The sequence below is a fragment of the Neopelma chrysocephalum genome, unplaced genomic scaffold, assembly GCF_003984885.1.
Source record: "Neopelma chrysocephalum unplaced genomic scaffold, ASM398488v2 Primary Assembly neopelma1_97377, whole genome shotgun sequence".
NCBI lineage: Eukaryota > Metazoa > Chordata > Aves > Passeriformes > Pipridae > Neopelma > Neopelma chrysocephalum.
This window is the reverse complement of record NW_020926018.1, coordinates 146,632-159,206: the sequence shown is the minus strand read 5'-3', so window position 1 is coordinate 159,206 and position 12,575 is coordinate 146,632. Positions and strand designations below refer to the sequence as shown.

The 12,575-nt window shown below is 39.0% G+C and overlaps 1 protein-coding gene across 1 annotated transcript in view; it reads right to left on the bottom strand.

The window, feature by feature from the left end:
* Nucleotides 1–1,071: 1,071 nt before the first annotated feature.
* The window catches only part of LOC113961642 (general transcription factor II-I-like), a gene marked incomplete at its 3' end in the record, with an annotated part of 31,448 nt that continues 19,944 nt past the window's right edge, over nt 1,072–12,575 (bottom strand). The window contains exons 4-10 of the mRNA XM_027672065.1: nt 8,488–8,631; nt 7,942–8,125; nt 7,712–7,740; nt 6,503–6,551; nt 4,551–4,594; nt 3,110–3,187; nt 1,072–1,128 (exon numbers count right to left, since the gene is read on the bottom strand). Of these exons, the coding sequence (XP_027527866.1) occupies nt 1,072–1,128; nt 3,110–3,187; nt 4,551–4,594; nt 6,503–6,551; nt 7,712–7,740; nt 7,942–8,125; nt 8,488–8,631 (585 nt within the window). The remainder of the gene's footprint in view (nt 1,129–3,109; nt 3,188–4,550; nt 4,595–6,502; nt 6,552–7,711; nt 7,741–7,941; nt 8,126–8,487; nt 8,632–12,575) is intronic.

Sequence of the window (12,575 nt, the reverse complement as noted above, 5' to 3'; positions counted from 1 at the left end):
AATGACGCCCTAACAGGCTGCAAGGCCAACAATGAAACACGGGAGGGAAACTCATGATCACAAAGGCTTTTGTTGGGGCCATGTGCACCAACAAAACAAACAGGATTAGGCCCATCAACACTCGGTGTGAGAAAGAGCAATTTATATTCAACTCTGGTAAAGTTTAAAAAAGTACAGGCAGCTATATCAGAAACTATACCAAAATTAAGTAGCAGGGTATGAAGGAATGTGTTTTACTTAGTCTGGCACAGTAATGCTGCACTTGTGCAATTTCAAGAGCATGTTCTTTCATATCTCTGTAAGATGGGGTATGGAGATGGAGCCACACTCATGGCTTTCTTTACAAATATAAAGAAAAAAAAGATACTACAGTAAAATGTCAAAAGAAACTTTTAACTCCCACTATGCAAAGTAATGATTTTCACAAGGTAAAATCCAGAGGTATAATGTTCACATGAACAACACACAGAAGACTCATTTTCTGAATCTTAAAAATTCATGGCAGCTGGAGCACTCCGAGCTTATGAAGAAATTAACATGCTGAAATGCAGGTGTGTATTTTCTGGTGTTTGGAAGTGGGGAAAGCAGTATCTTTAATACAAACTGTAAGAAGCTGAAAAAAATGGCACAATTTTGGGGTAAATGTATTTCAGCAATTGCTGAGATGCAGTAAGGAATTGCTTCCACTAAACACAGACTTTCCATTTACTTTTTTCTGTTTGTGCCCATTCATCTCACACTCAACGGAGAGAAATGATCAAGTTGGACTCACAATTTATAAGCAGACTTTTATTAAACTTAATAAGCAATTATTAAACAGACTGAATTTCTTGAGAAAGATACCTATCCACACAAATCACTAGCGATAAATCTGATACTTGGTCTTGAATTTATAAGAGGAAGAAATGAGATTCCCTTCTATACGTTTCTCTACTTGAACACCTGGAAATTTAAGCAACTGAAATTTTCATTTCTTTTGATGTTTTAGTTCCGATACTCTCACTCTTATTGCAAATCAAGGATGCAAATATTCAATTTCCAAAACAAGAAAAATACAACTAAAAGATCTACCTGTGTAACTTTTTGCAAGAGCAGATTCTTCATCCATGTCTGATGTCTTGGAAGGGCCTGCTTGGGTATAAAGAGAGGGTTTTTAAAGGATGTTTCACAACAAACACCTATAGAAAAATTTGCCAAGTAACTCTTAATTTCATATATTATATTCTCATTTCATACTTTCTGTAATGTTGAACTTTTGAAAGACTGTGTTAAATATTAAATATCTATAAATCCTTATCTGGTTCAACAGAATAAAAATGTTGAGGGGCTACTGTCAGGTGTGTGCATTTCTTAGACTACTGAACAATCAGACACTCATGCAGAACAGCAGGCTTTCATTTTTTTGGTGTTAATGAACTAATTTTAAAACACAAAATGTTGATGTTTCTGCCCTTTTACAATGAACTTTTAATCAGCTTTATCTCTTTTCTGTTTGTAAAATTTGTATTCCTAAGGAGTACTCTTTGCCTTTCAAATTTCTACCTACATTAAATACATAAATTCAGAGAGATTAAAATAACTTATGACACTCCAAGGCTGTTTGCTTTTCATAATAACAGCTCTTTTGAACGCTACAGACAGACTGGTTAAAAAGGGCTGGTGCAGAAACCAGCATACAAATGACACTTAACCTATTAAATTAACACTCCTAAAATCCTACCGTTCAGTGCTCTGGTTCTCCTGCAGCTACACTGGAAGGATGAGCTGTAGGCTATTTTTAGCAAAAACTATGACCATTTGCTTTATTTTGTAGCATGTCTCTGCAAAGGCAATACTGGAACACACCTCAGAATAACTGCAATTTTTGAAGGTTCAGTTCCTGCACAGCACCACCACGCACACACAAACCCCTATATGACTCCAGAGTTTTTATAGCTCTCTGCAGTTTGGAAACCTTTAGCTTGAATCAGAGTGGTAGCTACTCAAAGAATGAAGAGGAAGCTGCTTTACTCCAGGGAAGTTGGCATGACTTGACATGGGAATATCTCTTTTAACTCAGAGCATCCCATCACTTCTACCAATATACTCAAATCCCCCCCTTCAAATTCACACTGCTTAGACTTCAGTATGGAAGTATATTGTACAACTGGGATTTTTCAGCTCAGACAAATACGCTGCAGTACAATGGGTACTATTTCGTAAGGATGCAATCTCAGAGCAGACTCCCCTCAGATGGCATCGGGTTACGCTGCGGGATATTTGCCAAACTGTGACATCGGTTTTATTCGTGAAATGGAAAACCACAATGGGGATGAAAAGCAGAAAGATGAGAGGACATGGCTTTGGAAGGAACAATGATTAGGTTGTCTCCAAACCAGTATCTACTTTTATTACATGAAATCATGCCTGTAAACCCCTCCTTCTCCAAGGTTAGGCAATTCTGTATTCAAGGGGCAACACTTCGCTACGCTGTATAGTTGAGACCTCTCTGAACGGTGCTTGGACACTACTTGAGATATGTCAGGATGAGAATATTGATGCCACAATCCTGTAGTTATTTCTAAAGTACAGTAGAAAATAATCTCGAGAATCTCTGTATCTAAACACGCACAAAAATGTTATCCCAATAATATATAATATTAGAAAATGAAGGGATATGCTGTTTTGCACTTCACTGTTAACATGTAACTAAGCTTCAGAGATATGTGGCAGCTTGCCCACGTTACAGTTACAGTTACAGGAAGTTCAAACTAAAGAAAAGATTCAAGCAATGCTCTAGAAACATTATTTCCTGTTTAAGGAAGTCACTGAAGTTATAAAGTCTGCACACTGGATCCTCAGAAAAAAACATCAGGCAGTTTGAAAGACTTCTGAAACTTCTCCTTCAGACCAAACACACACATATGGATTTGGATGTTGTTCTTTAGCTCTTTTGGCACTCTTCAGAATAACTTAAATGATAGGCAGCATGGAAATGCTGTATCCTAACAGAGCTATGTAATTGCATGTTAATGACCAAAAATAAGTAAACAGAGAGGCATGGAGAGAGCAACACTTATGCAACCAACCCTTTCATGAGATAAACACATATGAAAACTATTATCATTACCTGGGATATTAAATCTAGGGTAGTCAGGGTCATCTAATTCCCCCTTCACTGGTACCGTTGCCATTTCCAAAGAAATTCCTATATTAGCAACAAAGGAATGAAATATGGAAAATAGTAATAAGCAGATTCTTACAAAACCCAAACAACAGCACCCACCAAGATCCTCACTGGTCTCTGTCAAAAAAAAGAGGAAAAAAAGAAAAAAAGACACTAAACATTTGTTGAGCTAAAACAATGGTAAAAAAGTGACCTGCTGGTTTCTTATGTTTCAGTCTGGTCACCCTCCGAAAGGATCCAGGATTAAATGCTTCCCTACAAACTAAATGTGTCCCTGCAGATGCCATTTCAGATCTGAAGATTTTTTTAAAATGGGTTCCTTCCTTTTGCATGCTACCACAGAAAAAGAATATATTTTACCACTCATCGTGCTGACAATACTTGTAGACCTGCTCCTGCTCACTTCTCTGTGCAGACAAGTTCAGATACAGCCTGCATCAAACTGCACTGCTGACAGACCAACACATATCCCCTCCATAAGCCTTGACAGCATTCTCTAAAATGTTTTCAAAACTTTCTGACAAAAGGAATACTCAATGTGTAGAAAGGAATACTTAAAATGTGTAGAAAGCAGCATAGGAAAGAGCTGGGACTGACTTGGCAAAAAGTTCAAGTTAACCCTTAGTGTATGTCAGGTTGAATGTTAACCATACAGGGTTCCTAAACCACAAATTTGAAGTTGTGAAGCACAAAGAACTAGACCAAGAAACTGGACTACATACAAAAACTTAATTTTTATAAGAAAGTGAGCAGTGCAACCCAACCAAAAGGAAAGTCACCACCTTATCTTCCAGCACACTTCCTGCCTCACTGGCTTTAATGGGATTATCCATGCCTTTACCTCACAGCAGACTCTTGAGCATTGCTCTGTCACAGATCACAGTGGTTAGGGGAATCATCTGTTATCTTCAAGGCAACTTAGGAATGGGTTGGCAATTTTTTAATAACAAATAACACATCTTGGTATTTATTTATTTATCTCCATTTTGGCTAGAAAATGGACATTTTGTTATTTTCAATATGTTAGTAATGTTAACAAATAAACAAAGTTTTTTTCTTTCCCATTAGGGACAAAGATATCTTGAATTAGAACAAACCCAAACAAAACAGAGGAATTTCCTCTTTTCTAAACTACTTAAAGATAAATTATTTTAGTCTACAATATATTACAAATTTCCTCCCTCTTGAGATGGAAGCATTTAGCTAAGGTTCAATATTTGATAAAAACTCCAACCGAAAAGTGGAGAGTTTCAAGGAAAAAAAAGGGTTTTCCATCTCACCAAAGATGTCTTTTTGCTGCTTTTGTTTTTTTAAGCTTCCTAGCTTTGCTTAAATTCAGACTTTTTTTTTTTTTTTGCAAATAAGGGCAAAATTTTGAACATACCAGAATCTCCACTTGGCTCCACTTTCACTTTAATAGGAGGACAACTACAAAAATAAACAAATCAAGCAGATTAACATTATAAAATACAAACATCACATTTCTGGGAAATTCCTCAAGCTTTAGAACCCATCAAGTAAAATCAATCTCCCAGAATTATTTCCAACAAGAACACAAAAGTAAAAAACCCTGCATATTGGCTTATCTGACTCATATCATGCAAATTGCCAGGAATCTCCTATCCCTACATTTTTTGGGGCATACAAAATATTCAAACCATGTTTAGCATTTAATGAGAAGCAATCAGAGAAGCACAGAAAGCTAAGGCCTTGTCATGGTTTGAGAGCCCCAAAACCCAATTCCCTAGTTCTAGCCCCCCTCCCACATCTCAACCCAGTGTGAGATGGGTTTTCCAGATACCACACAAGACTCAAAATGGGGGGAAAGGGATATATTACAATACACTGTACAAATAAATATTATAGTACATTACATACACAATCTCAACTATCTCTACCATGACAAAACAGTATTTACAATGGATCAAATCTCTTCTCCCTTCCAAATAAAAGTCCAGGAGGGAAGAAGGAAAAGATCCTTTCCACTCTCAGAGCAGCAAGTCTTTCTAGGGCAGCAGTGTCTCGTTCTCTCTTCCATGCAGCAGCTCTAGCTGGATCTTTGCCAATACACACGAGGGGATATCCAAGCCCCTCAGCCCTTTGTCTCCAAACGAGGGTCTTCTTTTCCGTGGGCTGCGTTTCCCAGGACAAAGGGCGTGGCACCACGGTCGTATCGCAAAGCACAGGGGTCTTCACGACGGTCCTTATCTTCAGGGGATTCAAGCCCCTTGCAGAGCTTCTGGCTCTGACTCAAGCTGGCTGCTGGCTTCTCAGCAGCAGGGGGGGGGCGAAGCCTTCCTCCACATTCCGTCCTGGCTGAGCTCTCAGGATGGCTGAGCTTCTTAGCTCCTCTTTCAGCAGTGCTGTAGCACTCTGAGACTCTTCTCAAGCAAAAGTCCATCTCCCTCCTCCTAGGAGGGGTCTCAAAGGAGTTTGGGGGAGTTTTGGTTGCAGTCCTTACCCCAAACTCTCTCTCTGTAGTGGTTTAGTTCTCTTTCTGCTGCTGCTTTCCTTTTCTTCAGACAACTCTGTGTCTCTTTGCTTAGCTGCATCTTGTCTCTAGCTGCTTGCTCTTATCTCTTGGCTCTCTGCCACTGCTTCTCGGTCAGTGCTGTTTTGCCACTGCTCCCTTTGCTGCTCCCGGTGCAGAAGCTTCCCCCAGCTTTCAGCTACAGACACTCAGTCCAGTTTTAACACTGTTCCAAGTCCCTGCAGCCCCCCAACCGGGGCTGCAGGGGCTGCCTCGTGGCTTAGAACATGGTCACCTCTCCTTCCACAACAACTACAACCACTTTCTTTTCTGGTCTCAGTGATATGTTTATATCTTGCAGGAGCGGTCATTGGCTTAACCCCAGGGTCACCACCCCCTGGGAGTTTATCATTTTGTACCTCTAGGGGGGGAAACTGTTTCCCCCCACCACAGGCCTGTTTTCACATTAACCAATTTTTTATGTATTCCAACTATAATATCTTCATTTACTAACCAAAAAAATTACTTTTGATTTTTTTCAAATTGAGGAGGGGGAAGGAAGCAACTTGACATCTGTTCCCCCTGCTATACCATAAAATGTGGCAAACTTATCCCTAACTGACAAACTGTGAATTAAGAACACTCCGTGGGCTAATTAAACCATGGAGACACTTTGCCATTTGTTTAACTTGTAACAGTTTCCCCACAAATAATGGTCCGAAGAAAGAGAAGATGTTTTTTATAATGCCAAGAAAATAAAAGTTATCTAAAGGTCAGCTGGGCAGAAAAGCACACCAAGAGAAAGTTAAACCACATGAAAATGCATAGTTGATACAAAAAAGAAAGCTACATTATTTTAAGTTTACCTTCCACCCAGAGGTATAATTGAATGTGAAGCATCTGTCATATGAGCTCCTGAAAGTTAAAAAACAGTATTTGAATTTCCTGTACTCCATTTACTTTAAATACAAATTGAAAATATAACATTGATTTCACAAAGCAAAAACCTGTTCACATTTTACAAGCACATGTGCATATTTTCTGTATTCACAGATAATGAGAGAAAGATCTCATTAAACTACCTTAATAATCTATAAAGCAACACCAATAGAAAATCTATTCAGATGTGCATGGTAAAATGCACTGCTGTCTTTCATGACGCTAAGTGAAAATCTTGGGAAACAAGGATAAACAAGTCTTTCACCTAAACTCTGCTAAAAGAAAATGATAGTTTCATATAGATTAAGTTTAGTCTCAAATTACAGCTAGACACAAATAACTTATATTTTTAGAATGTCATTCACCACATTGAAAACCTACACTGCATTTTCAATAGAACTATATTGTTACCAGAATCTTTGTAATTTCCCAATCTCCAATCTTCTAACTGAGCACAAGCAACACATTTTTAATTTTACTAATCAAGTATCAACTTCTGTCTGTTTCACCTAAGAAATTAAACTCTTCTTTTTGATTACATTCCTATAGAGATTGCTTCATCCTTTTCTTAAAATGAATCCTCACATATATTCATTTAGCAAGTAAAGCAACATGATCCCATGAAAGGAACAGAAGGGATTTCTCCTAAGCTAGAATTGAATCTTTTAGGGTTTTACAAAACTTACTCTAGCTCAGATTTTTTTGATATATAGAGGCTTTCATAGGAACTACAACACCTAGCTACTTCAGAAGATTAAATTAATTTTTAAAATTAAATACAAATGCCAAAATCAGCTCTGTAGTGGAACATAAGCACTGCAAAGTCTTGGCATCTTCTAAAAATGCAATGCAGTCCTTCACAAGTTCCATTCTCCCTTCCCTAGGATACTATCCAAATCCACACTAAACTTAAATTCAGATGAAAAATTAAACAGAACGAATTTAATCTCTAATGAGTTGCTCCTGGCAGAATGCATAAAGGAAAAGGTTATAGCTTCATAAGTAAGGCAACTCACAGTCTAGGAATTTCTGCACAGTTTGCTGCTTTATGGACATGACCAAATATTCTGTCTACATTGCTATCTAAACTCAAATTGCAATCTGTTTCTGTTTAGTCTGAGTAAGCAGTAACTTACCTATGTGTTCCTCTGGTTCTAGGAAAGGCCTGTGTGGAAATATGGAAAGAAAAACCCACAGCTTTAGCAAAGACATCATTAATTACTTGGTAGTGTAACATTACAGAGAGCGCATTCCTGTTTAAGAGAAACAGTCTGCAATGTAGCTATTTAAAAATTAAAATTAATTTTACTTAATTTAAGTACAAAACTGAATTGGACAGACTAGTGCAAGAGAGTGAGCAAATAACCTTCTGATAATAAATGAGATCCCTGACTTGTTTTCCAAAATCCATTTCAGGGTTGAAACATCGTAATCTGCTGGATTTTTAAAGGCAAGTCCTTTGGGCAGGCCCTGCACTATCACAGCAGACTCGTCCCTCTGAATCTTCTCATATGGCACAGGTACCATCGTTGACTTTCCTAAAGCTTCACCTAGAAGAAAAAAAAAGAGATTGTTTTGAGGTCAAGACTGCTCAAGTTAGCAAAAGAATGAGTCTCTCTCCTTGTAACTTTGGAAAGGACTGGAGCAAAAGCAAAGTGCAGATGCAAATCTCCTCAGAAACCAAGTGCTGCTGCTATTAACATGGCACTGGGCAATAATCTGAAATCACATCCCACAAAACACATCAAGAAGCAAATTAACCACTATATGTGTACTTTTTAGAAACAGTTACTAGAAGTTTCTAAAAAGAGCAGTACAGTTGGAAGGCTAAGATTGTGCAGTTTCTTCCTCCCAGCTGGAATAAAAACTTAGAAACATAGAACAGCTCTTCAGAAAATTTTAAAGCACTCACCATAGCAAAAGCAGAAAAAGTCCTCCACAGACTTTCTAAGAGTCTCCACTTCTACAACATCCCCTGTCAGGTTGTTTATCCCTGTTTCAGCTGGTATAGTCTTCGTTTTCTGCAGTTCTGCAGCCCTGTCCTCTTCTGTAACACCTGGCAGTTATTTATAAAAAATAGACAAAAATAAAATAATAAAATAGGACGTTATTCAAACTGCCAGTACCTAGTCCCTCCAGTTTATACTAGAGATGCTCAGGAAGGATTCATGCCAGAAAATCCTAAGATCTTATTTGCCTTAGAAGCAAATGTACATATCTATGTACATAAGCAACGAGCAAACTTGAATTTACACCAGAAAAACTATATTCTCCTTACAACCTTTGTGAATATCACCCTCTGAGGATTAAGAATGATGAATTAAGAGACACGTCCAAGGAGACCTTTTTTTGGCATGAAGAAGTAGAAAACACTATTAGTCTCAGGAGAAGATAACACAGTAAAAATAAAATGCAAAACTGCCAAGAAAAGAAGGACCAACAGAGTCACCAGGGAAAAGGTAAAATGCCAGTGTGGAGGGTCCCATAGCTCTTTACTGCTGTGCATGACATCTTATGCAGCAATTCTGTTACATCCTGGTTTGTTTATGCTGTATGTGCTTCGCTGAAGTTTTTATAGAAGGGATCTGAGTTCTGCCACAACAGGTCTTGTCTCCTTCAAAGGACATTTTAAGTACACGCCTCTTACTACCAAATAGGAGGAGTTGGAAACAGGCCATCATCACGCAGAATAGAGAGGATTTCAGCCCTACATCTGGTTCTAGTCTCTGAGCAAAAGTCATTGCAAAAGGAGTGAGGGAATAACAGCACTTGCAATATTAAAAAGCAAACAAAAGGGATGGCTTCAGGTGGCAGCCTTTCTTTCTCGTCGTTCAGTTCTTGCAAAGATTTTCTGAGAATCATCCAGCAAACAACAGAGATATGCTTGCCTACCTGGAAGGAAAGGCAAGGAAGATCTGTGTTCCTGTGTGCAAGAGCATGATCAGTGCTGATGCTGTGTCATGACTTCCCCACGAGCCAGCACAGCAGTAAGCCTGACACACTGCGATGTGCATCACCAGGACTCCTGGCATCAGAATTCTACACTGACACAAGAAAACAAACATCAGTTTGAACAACTGATTACAAATGGGCTGTGCAGTGAGCTGAAGCAGCAATGCTTTTAGTAAAACTACATTTATCATCTTAAAAACTCATATCTTCATTTAAAAGAGAATCTTGTCCTTCCTCTTCAGATCACACATCTGGCTTCATGCCCTGGAAACCACTTCCATGCAACATTGAGCTTTCCAGCTCTTGAGGCCTGAAACTTTTGCTTTCTCTGCAGTATCACAGGGCCTATCAGAACACGAAAAATAACACAGAAGTGGGATATAATTATATACCTGTAACACAGGTGCTTAATTAATGACAGTTTTTAAGACTTGCCTGTGGACTCGGGGATAAGAGACACCAGTTTCCATTCACAGCTCCATGTAATGTTGCTTTTCAAGGTTTTTTTTTTTTTCCATGTAAGAAACTGATTCACTGAAAATGCCTTTACTGCCATCAGCTTCTCAAAAGTGTACCCACACTTTTTAAAAATAATACACAAACCAAAATTAAAATGACAACACTATCCACTCCACATTAAAATGAAAAGCAGACAGAGAGAGAGAAATTTTCTTTCTTAACTAGAAGAGAAATCCTGATTGGATTTTTTTATTACACAATTTTTATCCATTTTCTTAAGCTTACATTATGCATCTGCCTCCCTAATGTCTCCCACATTCTTTGGCCAATATTAATCAAGTCTGACAAACAAGATCAATTTTCAAGTACAGCAAGATTTGTGAGAGCCCTGCACGATTGATCAAACGTAGCAGGCATTCACTCCTCCTGACAGCACTGAAGGACACGTGATCACTTAGAGGGTTCACAACTTCACAGGTTCTGCTGAAGCCCTCGCTACAATTACTGGAGCTCGCAGCAGGATTCAGGCTACCTTTGGGAGAGAGAGAGGGGGCCTGGGACATATGCAACAAGATCTGGTGGTAAAGAGGGATGAGGGGGTTGTATTTACAGGGTAAATAGCTCATGAAGGGGGAGGAATGGTTATATGGAAAAGAACAGCATTCTACACAGCTGTGAGCATACTGCAGGATAAATCCAGCTACTCTGCAAAAACTTCTCTAGATTCAGGAGGATTACAATTCCCCAATTCCCAACAATGCTCATTTTGCACTGAGAGTCCATATATACCTAAGTGTCTCTTATCTTCATGTACTATCCAGGTGTGTTGGATATTCAGAATATCCTTCTCTCTGGGTCTGACAGTCCAGAATACCACTTGGCTGGAAAAGGAATCTCCCAGCTATCTCCATTCTTATAAAACAGATATAGTATGAAATGAATAGGTTGCTTTACAGAAAAAAAAAAGTCCCCTTACAAGAAAGTTTATGATGGAACAAAACTATTTGAAATGATGAAATTTTAATTTGGTATTTTTTTCTTGTTGCATGTCAGCAATCGGACAGCTAAACGTTGACCTCTGTATGGGCAGATGCTATAGTTTCCTGCCTGAAGCAGCTGCTTATAATTTGATACAGCTCTCTTCATCACAGAGAACATAGTTCAGCACTTACTCTAAGGTCCACACAGTCTGAGTGCAGCAGACTAAAAGAGGCCATAAGTGTCTGTCTGCCAAGCACCTGACCCAGAGGTAAGGGGAGAGCTGTGTTGGGAGAAGGCAGGCTGCATTTCTCCTGTGGAGCAGAGCATGCCCTGATGGGTCACATTGTAGACAAGTGTCAAACCCAGCACTGTCCACATCTCACCATAGAGTTAAGAAACCAAAACATCAAGCTTCGGCAGAAAAATGAGCTGTCAATCCCATGGCACATAAGGCATCTTGAAACGTCAGATGATTTTTAATCAGGTGGCTTTTAATCCCCCAGGTAGAGAAAGCTAAGAAGTAATTATAAGAGTATGAATGTGACTCCTGCATAGGCACTCTGAGAGGCAACTTAAGGGCAACAATGATTTTGTGACAATGCTCACATAGATATATTTTACTATGTGCTTAAGGAAAATTACTTCATGAACATAACTATGAGCAATGAAAGAGAGAAAGTAAATGGGTGTGCAGCTAAAAGCATTTAGGTTTGGTTTAGAATGCATCCACCCAGCTCATCTGTGAGCTTTTTAAGACCACCCAGCTTTAGAGTTCATGAAATTGGAAAATATCCTCAAAGTAAAGAAAATTAATTTTATAATTATCAAACAATCGCCTAATCCACAAGAAAAGCAAATCACCTGAGGCAGAATTTAGGAGCCATAGAATTTCAAAAAGATTGTCTATCTCCAGTAATTTTCTGTTTGTTTTCAATTCCAAGGGATCAAGATGGGTGGCTTCTGGGAAAATGGGACTGAACTTTCCCTGTAAGTTTTTAAACCGGCTGTTAACTTCATACCCCTTAGCTGGCTAGGCAGTGACAGAACATGAAAGCTTTGGGGCAATCAAGCCAAGCAACCCAGCTGTACAAGTTACCCAGCTCTGAAATGACCCCAGAAAAACAGCAGGGAGCTCTGAGCTAGGCAGGGCATGGCTAAAGCTAAGGATGATGGAAAGAAAAGGCATCTGGACTAGCACATGATCCGCAAGAGTCTCTGTTCCTGACATTTCTACAGGGAAGAGAGGTAGATGATGGAAGCAGAGAAAGCACTGCCACAGAAGGGAGGCAAAATAACTTGCGTCTAACTATGTAGCAGAATTTTTGAAAATGCATGCTTCTTTTTGAGAACTTGCTAAAAGGGGTAAAGTGACTTGTAAAACAAGAGAAACTGCCAGTAATGTAAAACTCAGGAAAAACAGATTAATTCACCCCTAATACCATGAGAAAGAGCTTGCAAAGGAAACTATAAGAAATGCCTGACTAGCTGAGCTGGACATCATCCACTTAAGGTAAAGCCCTTTAACCAGTCCAGGAAGCTGGGGGAAAAAGAAAGGGCAAGTAGTAGAAAGCGGGCAGTAGTAGAAAGTAGAAAATAGCAGGCCACAAG